General features: G+C 44.9%; 1 protein-coding gene across 3 annotated transcripts; it reads left to right on the top strand.

Moving 5' to 3' along the window:
- The first annotated feature begins 16 nt into the window (after positions 1-16).
- QTRT2 (queuine tRNA-ribosyltransferase accessory subunit 2) lies at positions 17-13,410 on the top strand. 3 transcript variants are annotated; one of them, XM_032098528.1, is made up of 8 exons: positions 17-300; positions 1,309-1,364; positions 2,604-2,680; positions 5,357-5,566; positions 6,504-6,703; positions 9,285-9,436; positions 10,911-11,028; positions 12,090-13,410. In XM_032098528.1, exons 1-8 carry the CDS (start codon positions 104-106, stop codon positions 12,349-12,351), a joined length of 1,272 nt encoding a protein of 423 aa, XP_031954419.1. In that variant the 5' UTR covers positions 17-103; the 3' UTR covers positions 12,352-13,410. The 3 variants fall into 3 exon arrangements, with proteins under 3 accessions (XP_031954419.1, XP_031954418.1, XP_031954420.1); XM_032098527.1 differs by having other exon boundaries at positions 10,908-11,028; XM_032098529.1 differs by lacking the exon at positions 17-300 and adding an exon at positions 351-369 and having other exon boundaries at positions 10,908-11,028.
- Positions 13,411-20,645: the final 7,235 nt, after the last annotated feature.

Below are 20,645 nucleotides of genomic sequence, written 5' to 3'. Positions count from 1 at the left end.
CGTGTTCGCCGCGGCCCGTGTTCGCCGCGGCCCCTGTTCGCCGCGTCCCGTGTTCCCGGTGTCCCTCGTTCCCCGCGTCCCTCGCCGGCGCCGCGGAGCGAGGATGAGGCTGAAGCTGCTCGGTGCGGGCGGCGGGCGGCTGGGCTCGCTGGCGGGGCTGGGCCGCAGCGGGGCCGGCGCGCTGGCGCTGCCGGGCTGCCTGCTGTACACGCGGAGCGGCGCGGCGCCGCACCTCACCCACGACTCGCTGCGGGAGGTGCGCGGCGTGCCCGGCGTGGCGCAGCTCGCCCTGCCCGCCCTGTGAGTACCGCGCGCGGGCCTGGGGCCCTGCTTCCCCAGCCAGGGAGGTGCAGGGGCGGGGTAGGAAAGGTGAGGGGAAAGGAGTTGGAGGGCTGCGTGATTTTTAGCGTGTTTAGGCCAAACCCATCGTGGTGACTTCACAGTCATCTTCCTGAGGTGGGCAGCAGGGCGGGGGAGGTGATTCTGCCCCTCTGCTCTGCTGGCACTGCACCGAGAGTGCTGCATCCAGCTCTGGAGCCCCCAGCATAAGAAAGATGTGGGCCTGTGGGACCAAGTCCTTTGGAAGGCCACAAAGATGCTCAGAGGGCTGCAGCATCTTTCCTATAACAACAGGCAGAGAGATTTGGGGGTGTTTAGCCTGGAGAAGAGCAGGCTCCAGGGAGACCTTTTACCAGCCTTCTGGTACCTAAAGAGGAATTATAAGAAAGATGGTGACAGATTTTTAACGGAGCCTGTTGGGATAAAATAAGAGATAACTGGCTTAAACTGTAAGAGGGTATCTCTTGTAATGAGGGTGGTGAAACACTGGACCAGGTTGCCCAGAGAGGTGGTAGGTACCCCATACCTGAAAACATTTAAGGTAAGACTGGAGCAGTAGCTAACTCTCAAAACTAGTTAGGTAAATGGCAATTGAAAGTAAAGATTAACATGATAAAGCTTGTGTGGTTGTTGAATGATCTTGAACACATTAGTGATGCTACCCAAAAAGTCATAGTCTAGCTTTGTGCTCTCCATCAAGTCAGTGGTCACTAGTCAGTGCAGGTAAAAGCTTTACGTTTTTGCCACAGAATTATGAGTGCCTTGGGTTGTGAGCTGTGATTCTTGAGCTCTGTGACTCTGTCATTTCCTTCCATCTGTCCCTGCTTTGCTGCCTGACAGCTGGATGGCAAATACCAGTTCAGCGTCAGACAATGCATAAGTATGGAAACAGAAGCCGTAGTTATGAAATCACCAATCTCTTTAGACAGTTGTCTGCTTAGTTAATGTGTTTCTGTATCTGGATTGCAGGGCAGAAATTCAGGACGTTCTGGAAGAGTATAAAGAAGGAGCTGCAAAATTTATAGGTAAAGTACAAGTGTTTGCTTGTATATGTGAGAGATAAGGCAGGTGGATCCCACTAGAGCATGTTCAGGCAGTACAGGAAGCAGAAAGATGTAGGCTTGCACATTTAGGGATTTTCTCACTCAAAGTGCCACTAGGGAAGACTCAAAATAGTATGTTGTCACTAGTATGGCCAAAAATCCTTCAATCAGGCTTCAAAGTGTCTGTAATTTCTATAATTTACAGACAGTTCTTTGTGTATGGAATCTAGCACATTTTGCAAGGAAAAAAGATTGAGTTGCCAACCCTTGTTTTGTTTGTTTTATTTTTTTAAAAAGCACATATAAATTTGGGACATGCATTTCATTATATAAAAGATATTACGGTTTGGCTTTCTAAAGGTAGTTTGCACCCAAATTTCGATAAACTTTAACTGCTTTGGAGCAGTTTACTCTTTCAAGAGAAACTGAAAAATGTCTTTGTCTGAAACTTCCTGGAGGCTTTACCAATTTCAGTGGCTATTTCTGAAGAGATAGATGTCTGTATGTCACTGAGACATACTGTCTAGCTTTCTGACATTTGAAACCTCCTGGCTGGCAGGGATGATGAGTTTCTCATTTGTGTAGTTGATAATGTTCCCTCACTATTCTGTTCTTTTCTGTGAGGGTGGTGAGGCACTCAGACAAGTTGCCCCATCCCTGGAAATATTCAAGGCCAGGTTGGATGAGCCTTTGAGCAATGTGGTCTAGTGGAAGGTGTCCCTGCCCATGGGTCATGATCTCTAAGGCCCCTTCCAACCCAGACCATTCTGTGATTCTTTGTCCTTCCTTAGAAGTTCTAGGCTTGGGGTTGTTGCTCAGTTTGGATTGTGTCAAATGTCAGGTGTCTCCAGTGTATCAGTTATCAGTTGAATGGTCAAGTGAGTCAACTGTTGAGTCTGGAAAATTCTAATAGGTGGAGTATTAATCAAGAAGAAACATAAATAAATCCTGAAGCAGCTATGTAGGCTGCAGGACCAAAGGGTATTATTTCATGGTTTGTCCTGCTGCTGCACTCTCCTCCAGGCAGTTGGTAAAACTGAGGAAGAAGTCTGCCTTCTTTGGTGCTGAGAGATAGATGAACAACATTTTCTTTGTCAGAATGGCTGTATTCGTGTGGGGGACAATACCCTGTTCCCTTTTGCAGATCCACGAGCCACATCTTTATGTTAGCTTTGCTTCGGTTCATGAAGCTCTCCTCTGTGTCTGTCTCTCTGTTTTCAGGTATGCCAGATGCTGTGCTCTACTGCTCCCTTCATGACCCAGTCACTCCCTGCCCATCTGGCTACAACACTAACAAGGTACAGTAGCTGTAAAGTCTTGAAAAGGTCCGCTAAAGTTCCCAAAAGAAACCTGCCAGTCCTCCCTCCTTCTGTGTGGGTGTGCTCAGACAGCCACAAGATTAGCAAAATAAATCTTTGCACAAAGAGGATTACCATTTACATGCTCATACCTCAACTAAATAAAGCTGTCCATGTTCTTACTTGGCAGCATGCACCTTGAACGGTTCCTGAGCAGTTAAGGGGCAGTTCAGGTAGAAAGGAGAGCTCTGGCCTACCATGCTGTTGTGGTTAAAATGGCAGTAAAAGAAAGTACCTGTGTTTTGGCATATGTGCTGTACAAGCTTATGGTGATGCCGTTGATAAGTAGTACATCTGAACCCTTGTATGTGTATTTACAGCCTGCTACAGCCCACAAAAGGGAAAGACTTCAGAATTTTTGCAGGAAGGTGGCTCAGCAATCCAAGAGTGCATAGTGTTGCAGACATTTGCCTGTTCCACCCCGCAGGCACACACATTCCCTGTGTAATCCATGCCCTGCCTGCTGCCTGACACAGCTTTGTGCTGGAGCGGCCGCTCCTGGAACCTGCTCAGATGCAGTCAGTCCTAAGGCCACATTTGGTGGAAGGTCACTGAGTGACAGAGGTTAACTACTGCCGTACAGCTATCAGTGTGTATTCCTTGCTGCTGAGTCCTGTCTGCAGGGAAGGAATTACCTGAAGCTTGTCCCACCACTGTGCAGCTTTGAGGTGATAGCAGCAATCTGAACCTGGGTGTTGGAAGTTTGATTCAGACTCTTGGATTTTTTAAATAAGCTGGTGAAGGTATTTGTCACCTTGTTGTAAGGCCTTCTGCACCTGGATCTGTGCTGATAAATACTTACGAAAGCTTTTTGAAAGCAGTGGGACAGAAAGCTCTGTGCCAGAAAGTCTAGCATGGGCTGGATTTAAATAATCAGAGGATAATGCTCAGCTCTCTAAGCTGCATGGCTATTTTATTTATTAAAGCAGCTTTTTTTCCTCTGGAGAGCAGAATGAAGGTAACTGGATGTGATTACACTCTGCCCTTTGGCTCAGACAGCTCTAACTTTCCTCTGTCTGCCTTCACCAGCTGTTCCCTGATGCTCTCACAATAAGAGGCAGCAGGTACTGTCTGAACAACATGCTGCTGCAGGGCAACCTACAGCTGCTGTGCTTCGGTTATTCTGCAGATACAAATTTTGGATCTCCTCTCTTTGGAGTTGCTCTTTTTTTTAGTTGGAAACTTGCAAAAGATGTTATTACTTTGGAGACTTCTGTTTTTATTCAAATTTGGTGAAATTGGCTGATAAGGCCAGAAGTAATCAGGAGAGATGGATGGATGGACGGACGGACAGACAAGACAGATGGACCACAGGCACACGGTATACTTGTGCAATCCTTCTGGGTCTTTGTGGGGACCAGACCAAAGAAAAAATTGTTCTGCTTATATTTTTTGCATTGGCTGATGAAATTCAATTTGCAAATTAGTATGCATGAGAACTGCACTGCTTAATCTGTCTGTCTGGCATTGGCTAGGTGAATGTATTTAAACCCTCAGGCCCCAAAAAGTGCCCATGAGACTCCAAGCTATATGCTGTTTCTGATGGCTGAAAACCCTTTCTCATTTAAAAAAGCATGAACAGAATTGCAGATGAAATGGGCTGACTTCCAAAGGGCTCAAGCCATGTACTTAATGTACTTGAATACTCCTTTAAAATTTTGGAGCATCAGTGTCACAAGCCTAGCAATGATACAACAAAAGCAATGGCTGAGCTGCGCTCACAGGTTAATTAGAGATTCTGCAAAATAGGCTAAAATGTGAACATTTTGTGAATGTGAATGTTTAGTGAATTGAATGGTGACATCTGCTAGCCTGGAGGTGTTCAGGTAAGATAAAACCTATCTGTCCATGTGCTTTTGTCTTGCTTTAAATTCTTTTGAGGGTATCACGGATGGAAGATGGGGTCCCATGTGTGCTGGCAGGATGGGAAGCATGTGAAGAGACAGGGAGGACTGTGTGTGAAATCCTAATGAGCACTTGCCATTTCTTACACTGGCTCGGTTTGGGTATTTTACTGCCTTCTAGACTTGCTGGATTTGGGACCTAAAATAACTTGGGATTCTAAGATTGAATGCTAAACAAGCTTTTGTATTCTTCCCAGTCTGTATGGTTTACATATACATGTACATTCACATGTGTGGCAAGAGTTAACTGCTCAGAAGAGGAAATAGTTTCTTGGGTTTGCATTTTGTACAGGAAGCTGGCGAGCTGTATTTGCCATTGCAGCCTTTGCTGCTTTTTATAAGCCTTTGCTTACTTTTGTGGCAACATAAGTTTGGTTGGAATTCAAGCTTTTTTTTTTCTTCTCCAATTCTGCCACTAAATTGTGTGTGATGAGAGGCCAGCTGCTCTCTCTCACATTTTCTAACATGGAGAAGTCAGTGTTGAGTGGGATGGTTTCACCATAGTATCTTAGAAATTCCAGTTCAGTCATTTAGCTCCTTTCACTCATTGTGCCAAGTGCAGCTGATTATCTGAGCCATGCCCCAGGACAACTTATCTAATGAGATATCATTCCAGTATCTGGTGTTTCACCAGACCAATTCCTTCTCTCTTTTCACCCTTAAGATCTGCTATCCCTTGCAACTGATGTTCATCCCTGTTCTTCTTACACAGACGGTCTCCCTGTGGGGAAGCTCAGGGCGCATGGAAGTGACAGCTTCCAAGTTCATGGACATCCAGCGGGCCATCCAGCCAGACTGGTTCCAGTGCATCTCTGATGGAGACACCATTTCTGGGGAAGCTGGTAGAAAAAGAGCCAAGAAGTCTGTGGATAGGTCACTTTCCTTCTTGGATATATGCCTTCAGCTGCAAGAAAAATCGCCGGTAAGGTCCCCAAAGTACTGAGGCACCAGCACTGCAACTGTGTTTTGGTCTGTGCTGCGTGCTGGACCAGCCCCAGGATGTGATTTAGTAGGAAATGAGGTCACATGTGTGTATCAGAGAATGCCCAGCTTACAGTCCAGAGTGAGGTATAACCAGTAGCACAGTGAGTTTTCCTTCCTTCCTCTAGTAAATTGTCTTCTGCACCAGGGTTACCCCTCATCTCTATCAGCTGAGAAGAACTACTTTTTTGGTTTTTTTCTTTCTGCTTTTGGACTGTGATGCATTTCTTTCACTTGCTGTATTATTAGATGCATGGGCAAAGTGGAATCTTCTTACTCAGATTGAGAAAACCCATCTTTCTGCTCTGAAGTCCCCTTGGCTCCAAGTGAAGGAGTATTTGATAGAGTTAGTGCTATTCTTTATTTCTTCCAGCAGCTTTGAAACTTCCTTTTGGTGAAAGGAGATATACTATCTGAGTCTGCACTACAGGGGAAAACAGGTGACAGGAGTTGATATTTGTATCTCCTGAAAGGGAGTTCCTTGTGAGATCTGGTGTCTGACAGCCAGGATAATGGCCCCTGCTTTGTATTTTGCACTAACACATCTATTGCTGAGACCGCATCCATAAAAAGCCGTGTACAAAGATGGTGTGTGGTTATTGCCTTCTGTAGGGAGGTGGGAAGAGTGGCATCAAAATTCTCAGTGAGTCAGTGTCAAGGCAAGGAGCAGAATCTTGTCTCTACTAGTCTCCTTTCTTACACATGAACTTCACAGTGTTGTGTGGAGAGTAGTCTTAAATGAGATGAAATCCTGTGGTTCTGGCAAGTTCCTGGGAATGTGGGGCTTAAGTAGCAGGCATCTGAAGTCTGGGCTGTGAGATGTCTCTCATGTCTTTGGCAGAGCATGCTCTAATACTTGTAGCTTTCTCCTGGGACAGGAACTACAAGGAAGTGTAATGTTTGGGGCAATTGAAGGTGGAGATATCTTGGAAGAGAGACTCAGATCAGCCAGGGAGACTGCCAAGCGGCCTGTGGGTGGCTTTCTGCTAGATGGCTTCCAGGGAAGTGCCATGGCCAAGGAAACCAAGTTGAAACTGATAGCTTCTGTCACAGCGGAGCTGCCAGAGGATAAACCAAGGTAAGTTGTGTGGGCAACATCCCAAGAAATCCATCTGTCCTATTACGAGCAGCATTGACAGGCTGCTGTGCAGTTTCCCTGTAGGAAATAATCGCTGTATTGCACAGCTCTGTGTGTGCCAGGCTGCATAAATTTTACCACTGTCAGGCTGCAGTCTTCATCACTTGTTTCAGTTTTTAGCTGCAACTGGCACCAGGCTTTGCTCATGCTGTGGGTTTGAGTGTTCTTCACATTTGTCATCCTTACATTTTTAGGAAGAGTTACAGGTAGGATACTTCAGAGTTACTTGCATTTGATCTTGGAGGCCGTGGTTTACTTGAAGTTCAGCTCAAACAAGAATGTTATGACCTAGATATTTTGCAGGGACTTCTCAGTAAAACTGTCATGTTTCTAGCTTCTGTGGTCTGAACTGGCGGATGGCAGAGAGGGGTGCTGGCAGAGCTAGCCAGTGCTTGCTACACGATCTTGGTAGTCAGCTCTGTCCTCATACCTGAGGCACTGAGCCTGTGCACTGCCTGGGGTGGTGCAGCCTGACCCAGAACAGTGGTATTCTCTTCTTGGACTGTGTGGGGCTTACTGCATATCTGAGTTGTTAGTGTGCCCATCAGACCCGTGCCAGGGAGTGGACAGGAGTGGCAGCTTTCTTGATCCTTATAACTGACTAACAGTAACTAAAGACTTGTTGAAAACGTGTGCTAATATTTGCTAGTGGTTCAGAAGTGTAGGGGTATCTTAATTGGGTTGAGCTTGCTGGATTATTACCAGAGCAACTGCTACAGAAATAATATGGTTGCTTTTTTCATGGTTTCCTGAAGAGAATGACAGAGGCCCCACTGTGTTCCTGCTTCCCTCTGCTAGCAGAGCATTGCTCTGACCTAATGGTGTTTAAAAGGAAATTAAATGCAAAAGCACTGTGCCTGGTGTTCCAGCTTGTTCTTGCTTAGTGGTGCCTGGGGTTTGAATTTTCCTGACAATTAGAAGGCTTGCTGTGTCGTTGCCATCCTGTCTGGTTGAGCTACTTAAAAGATCCCCTGGGAGCATTAGAGTCCAATCTGCTCATCTAACCTCAGTGGCTACCAGTGCATCTGCCTCATCTATCAAATTGTTTGCTTGTCTTGTTAAGATAACTGTTTCTGACCTCTTGATAGGAAGAGAGCTGGTTAGCCCCAGGGGCTCTTGGAAGTACCTCAAGTGAATTTCAGGCAGTCCTTTCTCCTGAATCACCCTTGCCATTCTGACTGGAGAAGTTGTTTTTCAGCCCTGTTCTACTGCAATATGAAATTCTCTGGAAGACAAGCACTTTCTGTGCTTCACTCAAGAAGTGGCTGCTTTTTGTGTGATGGTAAAATGATCTTATGAATGTACTCTTTATAAAGAGTCCTTTCATGTGTCTAAAGGTGCTGAAGTCTCTTGATAAAATTTGTTTTCCTTTCCAATAGCATAGGAACCCTTGCAAGAACAAATGTTTGTCCTTACCTGTGCAGAGATGAGTTTCAACAAAGCTTTGATCATATATATATAGAGCTACTGTTTTGACTTTTGCATATCATGTTCTCCCTGTCACGGGAGCCTGAAACATAAAACACTCATGCTGTAAACTTCTCCTATCCTTATTCTGTGCTCATCAATTTAATTGGAGTACTTAGAAAAGTGACTAAAAATGGCACCTTGTGACTTCATTTATCAGCCCCTGTGTGTTTTCCTAATTATCTGTTTAGCTCATTGCCCTACATTAACTTCTACTGCTTTCAGCCCAGCTATGCACCTGCAGGAGAGCAGGCACTGCTCTTCTCTCTTACACTTCACCCACCCTTGGTGAAGCTGCCAACTAAATTTGGCTGCCATCAGGATCTCTATTACCATTGATGGCAATCCAGCCAGGCTGTTCCTGGCTCCTAATGCTGTGTCTCAGGAGATGTTACAGCCCACGTTTTTGGGTAAATCATTTGAGCAAGTAGAGTGTAAAGAGAAGGGAAGACTAAAGCAAGGAAGTTTTCTCTTTCTAATGATGTTTCTCATTAGTGCATTCTCCCTCGGGCAGTTTTCCAAGTGCAATATGACGTGTCTGTCACCTGAAGGACTTGTATCTTTGACCAGCCATCTACTGCTGTCTCTGTTGAGACTCTTTTTAGACTTGTCTTCTAAACAGCTGACAAGCAAAAGGGTCCATGTGTCTGGGAATTGGTAGTTCACTGGGGCACAAATGTGATTAAGGAAAATATCTGTTCTATGGCACAGATGTTTTGAATCTAATTGCATTTATGTGCATGCGAAAGAAATCACATACAAATCACTTCAAACACAATGAACAGAATGGGGTTTTTCTGCAGAAAATGAGGGATTATTGCTGTCTTCCAAATGGAAAAAAATGAAATCCAGCTATGTAGTGGATAGGTTGGAGGTGGGGAAGTGGAAGCACGTGGAATTCTGAGTGATGACTGTTGTGCCCCCTGACCTTCTGATTAGCAGTTCCAGAGATAAGCTACACATGCTGCACATGACCTGGAGGTCTTTTTCTTCAGGTACCTGCTTGCTTCTCCTCAGAGTATTGTAGATTTGTCTTCTTGTGTGTCTCCTGCAGAATCATTCATGGTGTAGGCAGACCAGATGAGGTGCTTGAGTGCATTGAAAGGGGAGTGGACATTTTTGAGAGCTTCTTTCCCTTCCAAGTGACTGAGAGAGGCTGTGCCTTGGTTTTCAGTTATGACTGCCATCCCGACCCTGAAGCAACAGGTAGGCTTTTTGATGGTACTTACAGCTTTTACATTTTACATTGTGGCAAGCATAATTCATACTTGGGAGCAATCTGTATTTGAGGGCTTTGTTCCTGAAATAAGTGCAGTGACCACTGGAAAAACTGGGATTCCACTACCAAGCGTTCTTTTTAAGGTGGAGTACTTTGGTGTGAAATCTGTTGAGTAAAACTTGAGGCCTCTGAATGTCTCATTAGCCAAAATATGATGACTAAATATTTCTGAAACACCTCCTGAACAGAGGGGTTTTAATTTGACACCATTGGCAAATTTTCTGTTACCATTAACAGTGAAGGCTGGACCTATTAAGCGATCTGTAGAATTAACTGAATATGTGTCTGTTGTAATAATATATTTTGAAGTTATTTTTTCTAGCTGTCAGAAGTTTCCAGTTTATTTGGGCAGTTTTTCTCTCTGTCCTTGCATTCATGGGTTTGTATCAAAACCAAAATGCTCTGTTCATAACTCATTACACTGTGAGATGGAAATGTGTATCACTCGTTAAAGCACCTAGCAAATGTGTTTCATGCAGCTGTTTTGTTTTGGCCTATTAAGTATTTTTAATACAGGGAAACATTTTACATTTTTACTCTTGGGTAGAACCTGGTGGCTTTTCATGCCTGGATAATTCAGAGCCAGCTGAATAGAACAGAACATCTTGTTTCTTTGTGCTTGCTGCTTTATTTTTAACCCTTCTCTTTGTTTGTTGTTGTTTATCTTGTCTCACTTTATTCTTAAATTATAAGGGTCTGGGTAATGGCAGTAGTTTTGGCCTGTGTCTGTTTTAAACACAATAGGCATGGATTATGCAAACAGTAATATGGTATTTCCAGATACATCTCCTTCTCCTTAAGAGCAAACTTAAAAATGCAAACCTACAAAATTATGAGATGGTTCTTTATTTTTCAGATAGCTGCTGAAAAGGCAGATGTGGAACCTCCCTCTTCTGAATTAGTGCTACCAGCCTCCTTTCATTCCAGGTTTTTTTTTTAAAAAAAAAAACAAGAGGCATCTAAATCCCTGAGTCTGATCACAGTATGGGAAGTAGAATGATTGAATGCAGATAAGTTGCCTGTCGACTCTAACAAAGTCTCAATAAAATCCATTTGTTCAGGTGATTGCATTTCAGACAAAATACTTTTGATGTTTTATAAAGAATTCAGCTCAATAGAGCAGCAAAAAGTTATACTGTTGTTTCAGCTCTAACTTTTGATTAGTTTCAGTTGATTAGTTTTCACTTGTCTCTTGCTGTTTTAATCATCTAAAAGTGTATTTGTGTTAACTAACTTAAGGCAATTAAAGTAAAATGCCTGGTTTCTAGAAGAAAGAGGTGGAAACTTGCAGCAGGAGTTTTCATTTGGCAAGAGACTAGCAGAAATATCTACTCCAAGGTTGCTACCCTTGCTCTGCCCTTTCTCTCTGTTCTAAGGCTGTTGTCTTTTTAATTTAAGCAGTTTTAACACAAAATTGGGCCCAGGACCTGGAGAAGAATGGTGCTCAAGAAGACCAGGATGAAGTCTCTGAAGCTGACCCAGAAATGACACCATTTGAGATATTTCTGAAAGACAAAAAGTATGTGAGTTAGTGAGGAGGGTACCTGCAGCTGTATCACTAAATATGATGCTTTTCTCCTTTGTATTTATTTGCAGCTGGTCAGCAGCTGGATGAGAGACTTTGTAAAACATGAAGCTGTTGAAGAGAGTACTTTGGACATTGAGTGGAGAGTGTTGGACAAGCATTCTGGCTTGTTATCAGGCAACAGCCTATCTCTGAAAGCACTGTCTTTTGCTTGACCTAGAACCAGGGGTTTTCTGATCATTTATCCAGCAAACGTTTTGTGGTCATAATTATGTCTCAGCTGAAAGACCGTAGGTTCACAAGGGTGGTCTTGGAATCACTTTGGTCTTCCACATCTAACTTGGGTCATCTTGAGATACTAGATTGTATTTAAACTATGGAGACCCTCTGCTGTCTGACTCAGTTTGGGCAGCTGCAGATCAGTTCTGCCATTTCTGGATACTTCACAAAAACTTTGGCCATTGTTACCACTTGTCCTTCCTTCTCTTTGCCACAGGTACTTCCAGACTGTCTGAGTAGACAGTTGTGTTGCTTTATTCTCTCCACTTTGTGAAATGGTGCATCTCACAGAAGAGGGGAATACTGTTTTGTGAATAGTGGGATTAGTTAATCTGTGGTTTTGGTGGCTTTCTCCTTCATAAACTATGTGATAGCTGTCTTGCACTGCTGCTTTTCTGCCAGGGAAGGCACAGATAAGGCCTCTCTCTGCTGTTAGCTGTGATGTAGTCAGAGTTATTCTGACTTAAATGTGTGGCCTTTTGGCTCTGAAGTGAGTTCTGGCATGAGGAGACCTGGGTCTTTCAGCAGCCATGGTTCCACACCATGGCAGGGTATGGGAACTGCATGATCTTTAAGGTCCCTTCCAACCCAAACCGTCTCTGATATTTGAAGTCCTTTGTGCCAGTGGTGCTGGTCTGAGTTGTCACCAAATCTGAATTAAGGACCTCAGGGCTTCAATGCTCAGGTCCCAGTAAAAGGCCAGGTGGTAACTAGGTACTGTTTGTTGCTTGAATGTGTCTTACCTCTGATGTTACCCAACATTGCTTCTTCCTTAGATACCACGATGATTTTGGTCCTTTGCTGGAAGGATGCAGCTGTTACTGCTGTCAGAGACACACTCGTGCCTACGTCCATCACCTCCTGGTGACCAATGAACTGTTGGCCGGTGTCCTGCTCATGATGCACAACTTCCAGCACTACTTTGGTTTCTTCAGTGCCATTCAGGATGCCTTAAGGGACAGTAAACTGGACCAACTCAAGAAGCTTGTCTTCAGGCAGGCGCTGCAAGGCCCAGCAAATGCGACGCTGAGCCAATGACTTCAGAGAGGACAGAGGAGGTTGCAGGCTGCATCCTCCTCCAGTGGCACGGTATCACCTGGACCTGTCAGTAGGAAAATGCCTTTTTTCCTTCCTGGAGGGACCTGAAGGAGATGCTTGAAGAAGATCTCACTTCCTGGTGGGGAGGGACGTTTTTCAAACATCTCTTTTGGTTAGCTGGCTCGGTGTATTCTTGGTGGATGGAAGAGCCTGGACAGTTCACCAGTAAGACCAGTATGGATAACTTTGTTTTCAGGTACTCGCTGTTGGTTTCCCATGTGCAAGGACAGAGTTACTGAACTTGTGATTGAGGATAAAGCAGGGCATATACTTAAAATTAATCCAGCTGCCTGGAGGCTCAGCAGCTGTTTGGGACTCTTGTTCCATACCCGACAGTAATGAGTTTTCTAGAAAAACCTAGTGGTATCTTAGTGTCTCATCACGTATCTCCTTGGTCAGAAAACTCACCTCAGTCTAACCCGCTGACCTTGTAGCCATTGCCAGCATCTGTGTCCTTGGAAAGAACTAACTGGAAGTGCTGCTGTGTCCAGTGGCACAAGGGACTATGTGTTTACTCCTCTCTCAGGCCACCTGCAGTGCAGGATGTTCTTTGGCCTGGAAGAAGCCCTCCATCTCGGCCTGGCCTTGAACACCGCTGCCTCAGGAGTCCCAGTCAGTGACATTAGAGCCAGAGAGAAAAGAAAGTGTTTAATCCATGTCCTGCTGTAGAGATTTTTTTAAACTCTCTGTGCCTTTTCCAGATTTCACTCCCGTGTTAGCACATGGGTGACAATGTCTGTACTGTTCTTTCCAGCCACCGTAGCACTGGTCACAGAGCAGACTACACAACTGTCCCTGTGAGGTGGAGCTGTGGAAGGGATGTGTCATAGGAAAGGGCTTTTAGAAAACATTATTTTGTCTCCTTTTTTTTAAAATATGACTTAGTTATGTCACATTCCTGTTACTCAGTTGGGGTTTTTTACTGGCCCTTACTGTGGAATCATGGATTTAATAATTTTAGATTACAAAGCAACAATAAAAGAAATTTATTATTTGTTACGCTGGCTCCTCAATGTGTGACAGAGGTGGTGTACGAGAGAGCTTGGAATCAAGATGTCTCCTGAAAACTTGACCTAGCAGCCTGATGGAGGACATTATCTAGGAGTAGGATCTTATCATGGAGCAGAGTTCCAAATAATATGCGTTGAAAGAATGTCATAATCGACTTGGAAGTGTTGAAAGCAGCTGCCTGTCCCTCTCCCCATAGGAACTCCACTACCTGAATTAAGCTTGAAAAAATGCTACACTTAATGGCCTTAAAGCCATTAAGGATTAATCCATAGTTTGCTCTTCACAATTTCTGCAATGCTTTAAGATTTAATACCTCCCATCAGAATGACTTTAACATAGACCATAAGGGGTTTTTAGTTTCCCTGTCTCTTTGGGCAGCTACACAAACAAGGTTGTCACCGTCCTTTTTACCAATCCAGCCTTATTCACTGTGTTGCACTAACTAAAATTCTGTTCCACAGGATCCTAAAGAAATGCTGCAAATACTGCTCTACTGTTGTCTTCAAACAGGGATTACAGAGAATCATTCAGCCACAGAAACAACATAAAACACAGGATTATCGGCCTCACTCCAAGTGGTACCTTGTGGTTGTTAAAATTGATGCAGCACTGGGAAACTTGGAGATGGTGTCCTGGGCATACAGCATGAGGTAGAAGGTCTGCCTAGCTTAAAGAGCAGGAATTCTAATGAAACAAAAGTGGTTTATGCTTCTTTCAAGAGGAATGCAGTGGTGGTGCATGGGACCTTGCAATGCTTGTTTCTGCAGTGCCTGTTTCTGCAATGTTGCAAGTGCCTGTGCAAAATCTTTTGGGAGGGGATGGGTGTTGCAACTTCTCATTCACTGACACTCCTATATCCGTGCAATCACTGAAATGACTCAGCCAGCCCAGCGCTCGGGCGCCAAGGTAGCTGTGTCCAAGAGGTCAGTCAGGGGTGCTCTGTGATGACATGGAGGGTAAGGGATGGTGGTGGTTGTGTCCTCCTCATGTTTCCTGTATAATTCAGAGGCTTGTAACCTTATGCTAGTTTTGGAAGTGCTGTTTTATACCTTTTAGGAGCTACGTGTGATCAGTCAGTCTCCCCATCCTGCCCCACCTCTGTGAATCATTAGGATTTGTTAATTTTTCTTTATCTCCGAGCCTGGATGTCCCGAAGAGATAAACTTAGCTGTACTGGGATCTTAGTGGTCTGCTAAGTCAAGTGCCAATAACATGCTATTCTCAGTAACCTACCCTTCTCTTCTTTGGCTTTCCAATCCTTCCATACTGCCGTGTTATGTTTTTTTCCCAGTCATACCCATTAGGCTTTCCTGTTACAGTTCTCTGCTTAGCTTTTATGTGTGTGCACATGTGTACCATGGCTGCAAAAATAAACCATTTTCTACTGGGCAGAATTTGACCAGCTACACCTATTCACTGTCTTAACAAACACAAACATCACTAACCCTGAAACCATCTTAATGTGTTGTATTTATACAACTTCTCAATATGTCAATCCTCTTAATTCACACTGTAAAAAATCAGCAACATTTTTCATGCTAATTTAGAAAGTTTTTTATTTATTTCCATGCAGAGATCTAATTTCTTTCAAAAACAGAATTCCTGCCCTAATACGGGGATCAAAACTGCATGAAGAAAGCTAAACTTTCCATGGAGAAGTGAAAATTGAAATTAATAAGGAGTGGAAAAATGTCTGTGCTAAATTAACTTCACTAAGCACAGAAGACTGCAAAAACATCCTTGGCTGCCATCCATCCCCAAAGGGCAGAATATAAAAGAGCAGAGCAGAATGCAAAAAAAGATGGTGTGTTACATTAGACCCTTGAATATCTTTTCCTTAGGAACTTTTAGTGTAATCTTCCCCTTAATAAAGAAAAACCTTTCATGCTGATGAGAATATCTGGCAGGGCCTCATGTTAAGTCGTGTGCCTTTCTGACCATCAGTATTCTGTTCAGTAACTTCCTCCTTTCAGATCTGTTTAAATGTTGCAGGCTCTTTAGCAGTTTCACAGGTATGCTTTGAAATGTATTAAGGAAAAAAAATCGAATTGGTTTATTACAAAAATGTTTTCTCCTTTCCTTCAGCTTTGTCATTTCCCACTCCTCTCCTGCTGTTTAGCCACCCCATCTTGTAAATCACTAGGACACAGTGTCCCAGACACACACAGTGTATCCAGCCTGTCTGACCAGTTCTAGGTCTGCTCCTCTGTGGCTCCGCAGGATTGCGGGAGCTGCCCAAGACTGGAAGTGTCCCAGCAGAGTGTTCAATTTATTTCTACATCTCTAAGGTCCAGAGGGCTTTCAGATCATGGGATTTTTATGCATAGAAAAATCGGTTCCAGGTGTGTTTCAGAGGTGCTTTTAAGCATTGAGTAGCTTTTTTTTTTTTTAATCCTGAACCCTGTTTCTTGATACGTAACCTGAGTTGGCAGACAAAGGGCTCCAATAAAATGTTTAAACCTTTATCTCAGTAATTTCAGGGATGTTTCCTCTGTGATGTGGAAGGCATACATGAAATAGATGATGGTGCAGGCCAGTTTAATGGTTTTATTTGTAGTACTCTGGAGTGATCTACATAATTCACTTGGGACCTCATCTCTTTTCTGCTAATGCAGCACTCCTTCAGACTATTGAAGATGTTCGAGCACATGTTACCATCTTTTCTTATGCACATTCTGTAGGCATGACAGGACTTTTCAAACAAAAAGAGAATTAATTTATATCCCTTTGAAAAGTTGGATCTGGACTGGCAAAGTTGGTGCTGGCACAAAAATGATGCAGCAAAATGTTCTTGCTTCCCTGTTGATGTTGCCAACGTGAATGGTGTCTGTCAGAGTACACAGTCTCTTCCCTGGGGACATACTGACTTGGAAAAGCAATACCTTTCCTGCCTCACAATGAGGTGATGATGAACTGCCTGGTTAAGTCTACATCTGTCGTCTGTATGATTTAATTACATTGGTAAGGTGAAGGTGCAACACAGTGGAATGCTCTGTGCTTCTGACACAACTCCTCCAGCTCCTGGCTTTGCTTACTCCCCATCATTACAAAATCTTTGGAGAAAGCCTGCTCTGTTCACAGCTATTTGTGTGTCTGAACATCTTGCAGAGCACTTTGGGAAGCAGGTTTGGATGAGAAGGGGTTATCTGGTTAACCAGGATTATTTCAAACTTCTGAAGCCTGAAAAGCTAGGAATGTTTAGTGAGGACCAAAGGTAAGGAAATTATAAATAAAAGCCTTTGGGTCTGCCAGACAGCTCAAGATTAACCAGCTTTCTGTCTTCCCTATCCTTCTGCTACAGTGTAAAGCATTTTCTGGCCCAAGGGAGTGGCCAGTGCGCCGGGAAAGGCAATGGCTGTTCATGCCAGAGGCTCTGCAGGACAGGATGTATCTTACTGCCTGTACGTGCAGAGTAGATTGATTTGCAGGTTGCTGATCAAGAAAAGATCTAAAAACTGGAGCCCTTATATGGAATGGCCCAGCACAGACTTTCACGAAGGAGTGGTTTCAAGGTCCTTGGCCAGAGTTCCTGGACCTGTTCCTGTGCTCTCTGTGTGATACCTTGTGCTCTTGAGCTGACTGCCTTTCTGGGCTGGTGGATGTGTTGCAACAGGACATGAAGGTGGCTTTGTAGCAATGCTTTGTGCTCACTGCTCCCTCCTTCCACAGGAGAACATCTGATTTGTCTTTTGATGAGGTGATCAGGGGAGATATTGATGTAGCCAGCATCTTGCAGGAAGTCAGCAGAATCTACAAATCTGTCCTGAGCTTTCTATACTGCCCTTCCTGGACTAAAATGGAACCGTCTACAAAGTAATGTCAACTTCAGTAGTACTATGTGCTGGAAAACAGCTGAAGAAACCAGCCCTTAGGAAAGCCAGATGCTTTCCTCAGACAAAGCTGAGGGAGCTGGGATGAGAGAGAACAGACTGGCAGGCAGCCGAAGCCTTCAAAGAGATGCAGCCTCTTCAAGAAAGGGAACAGGAGATGGAGCGTCTGGGAGGAAGGAACACAGGCAAACAGGATGATTAGGATTTGGCAAGGCCAGCAAAAAAAAGGAGTGGCAGCTGTGCAGTATGTCCATGGGTAGCACTGCCAACATCAAGTTGCAGAAGCCACTGGCACGTGCCTTTTTGCATCCCTTGTTTTGCGCGCATCTTGAGGAGGAAGGAGCGCTGTTTTGTGGTTCAGGGACTGTAGCAATGGCTGCCACACTCCTCACAAAGGCAAAAGGCCACAGAGTAATGCTGGTAGCCTTCAGACCTGAGGCTGACAGGGGTACTTAGTGCTGGACCCAACCCTGGTACTGGCTCCCCTGTTTCCCACAGCCAGTGCCATCGTAAATACTCAAGGGAGTCCTGTAGCACCAACCATCTGCTCACATCCCTCGACCTGACCCCCACAGAGACAGAAGTGCTGCTGCCTCTCAGCTGAGGCATAGCAAGGTGAACAGTCCACCTGCACCACAGCCCTTCTGCCGTGACATAGGCTGGCAGAAAATGTGATTCCCTCAATATCTGGTCTTTATTTGGGCTGTTCAAGTTGCCATGCTCACAGCTGTGGGGTAGAACTTATTAAAACTGACAAGAGTCCCCAGGGCAGGAAACCAGAAAGGTCTTCCCCACGTCACCAAACATACAACAGCCTGATGCATGTCTCACTGAGATGTTTTAAGTCATTATACTGACATTATTTTTAATTATGTTCATTTTTTTCTTTGGCCCTAGGGGTTTTCTTTGCCTCATATTTCCAGAGGCATTTAGGGATAAGATGAGACCAGTGTCTGGCAGGAAGAGATTTACTGATGTGTATCCAGAACCATCACAAAGGAAGCTCAGGAGAACTCCTGGCCTGGGAGAAAGTGTACCCCTGTTGTAGAAAGATGTGGTTGGCATCAGAGCTGGTGGGCTCCTGATGCGACACTTGAGGCAGGAAGAAACCAAGGAAAGGTGGCATGAGTGATGCCAGGAAGGCATAACAAAAAAGACCACTGCTATGTCTTGAGCTGAGATTGACTACTTGGAGAGTAACAGAGCATAACTGGATCAGTGGCTTTTGAGATTGAAAGGCAGCATTGGTCTGGGATACCAGATACTTTGAATCCCTCACACCTTGAAATTCCTACAGCCTGTGAGCCTTCCTTTGCTCCTAAGGCAGTGGGTCAGCTGGTAAAATACTGCCAGGAGGTGACAACGGTGTTAATTCTTTATTAGCATTGGATAAGGAAAACTCACTTAGATGGCTCATTCAAAGGCTCATGCAGATTTGGGATACTTGCATTGGTCAGAGAAAGAACTGATGAGCCCACTCTTTTTGGGAGGTGAGAGTGTGTTTGCAGGCTGAAGGCTGCCAGAGTCTGTCACTTTGTGACCAAACCATCACACACTTAGCTGAAACTAATCAGATTGCCACCGGTGTCCTCTGGGTTGTCCACAATTCCTTTTTGTAGTTGTCTGAGTGCCACCACATCAGCAGCCTGCAGGCTGTTGAACCTTGCTTGAAATGCTGGCATTGATTAGACATTCTTCAGAAAGCATCACATCAGTAACAGCAATAAGCTGCAGCCAAGCTCTGTCTCCCAGAGGAGCTGCCGACCTGAGCAGGTTGTGCTGGCCCCAGCTGGGAACAGAGAACCCCAAGCCACTCCAATCCCCCTCAGAGAGGCAGACTCCAGGTGTACCCCCTCCTCTTCCCAAGGGGGAAGCTCCCTGTGTGAGCTCTGCAGTGGGGTCTAGCTGAGCTCAGCTGAGTATCTGGCCAGGCCAGCCCATCCCCTAAGGGGCCTAAAGAAGGTTACCTAGGGAAGTGAGATTTTTCTGCAAGGCTTTGCTTTGTCCTTGTAGTCTGGCAAATGTGGATTTTAATATCTGGCTGCAGCTGGGATTGTTAAAACATGTCCAACAGCTGCTGCAAGGTACCTGGAGCATATTAACTGAGCAGTGTCACCTGCAGAGCATTGGGCTGTGCTAGCAGGTGAAACCCATCTCCTCCATAATTTTCTTGCCTTCCCAGGAGTCAGCTTTTTCTCATGGAAGATTGTTTTATCTTCTGCCCCATGGACCTTTGTGCTCTTCTGCTTAAAGATTCCTGCATGATCTGGTGCTTGGTGTGCCTGGTGCTGCCTCTGACAAGGTGGGGTGTATAATGGTTTCTTCTCTGTTTATATTTTACAGTGTAAAACTCAACATAAGAGCTTTTGGTTTTGACTCTGGATGGCTTCAGTTTGATGCCTGGTACCATTTAGGATTTTAGTAACTTGGATAACCTTTGTTCCTTCTCCTAGATCTGAAGTTTGATACGTGCAACATGTGGCACATCTGTCACAGATGGGGAGCCCCAGGTACATATAGGAGAGCAAACTGTGGGATATGTGGGCTCAGTGGCTCATTCGTCTGGGTTCCTGCAGCTGAGCCAGAGCCTACGGCTCTGTGAGCTGGGAGATTGGGGATGCAGGGGATAAATGGTGTTTTTCAGTCCATTTCTCAGGCGTGCTGTAAATGTGTCTAGACAGGCAGTACTTGGATGGCTGCCTCGTACCTTGAGGGGGGGGCTGATCTTCTTCCCAGTGTGTTGCCAGCTCTCCTTCATCTCCAAAGGGTCTTAACTCTCCTCAGCTCTCTCTAGTGGCTTGTTTACAAATGTCTTTCAGTACAGGGGAGCTGAGCTATCCCATTCCAGCTGCCTGGAGGAGCAGGGTAGAGGTGAGCACAGACTGCAGGGCCCTGTGCTGCACCTGCACATCTGCCCAGCCCTGCAGCCAGAGCAACCTGTGTCTGTCTCTGAGCTCCCTTCTCCTCTCTGCAGGAGAGGAGGTTTCTGCGTTATCCACAGGCTCTTCTAATGTGAGTATCAGCATGCAAATAAATCCCTGTAGAATGCAGAGTACAGTGTCACAGCTCACCTCTCCCCTCTCAGCCAGTTGTGGAGCCAGGGAAAACAAAACAGCAAAGAGGAGAGTGTTGTAGAAAATTGAGGTTAGTAGGAGACATTGAGCACTTGGAAAAGGAGAATGCAGATTATTCTGCTGTAAATAATGAGGGAGGTGTGTGTGTCTTGGGGGCATCCTTAGCAGTCTCTCTGGCTTGCTGGAGAGGGTGGAGAGGCATCAACTGCTTGCACCTTTGATTGCTTCTGTTCCTTGGAATTTTCTATGGGGTCACTTGTGTTTGTATTGCCAGAGTAAAACTGGGCATGGAGCTCAAACAGCACTTGAGGGAGGAGGA

This window comes from Corvus moneduloides, chromosome 2 (genome assembly GCF_009650955.1).
Source record: "Corvus moneduloides isolate bCorMon1 chromosome 2, bCorMon1.pri, whole genome shotgun sequence".
Taxonomy (NCBI): domain Eukaryota; kingdom Metazoa; phylum Chordata; class Aves; order Passeriformes; family Corvidae; genus Corvus; species Corvus moneduloides.
Note: the sequence above shows the minus strand (reverse complement) of the source record. Positions and strands in the feature narration are given on the sequence as shown.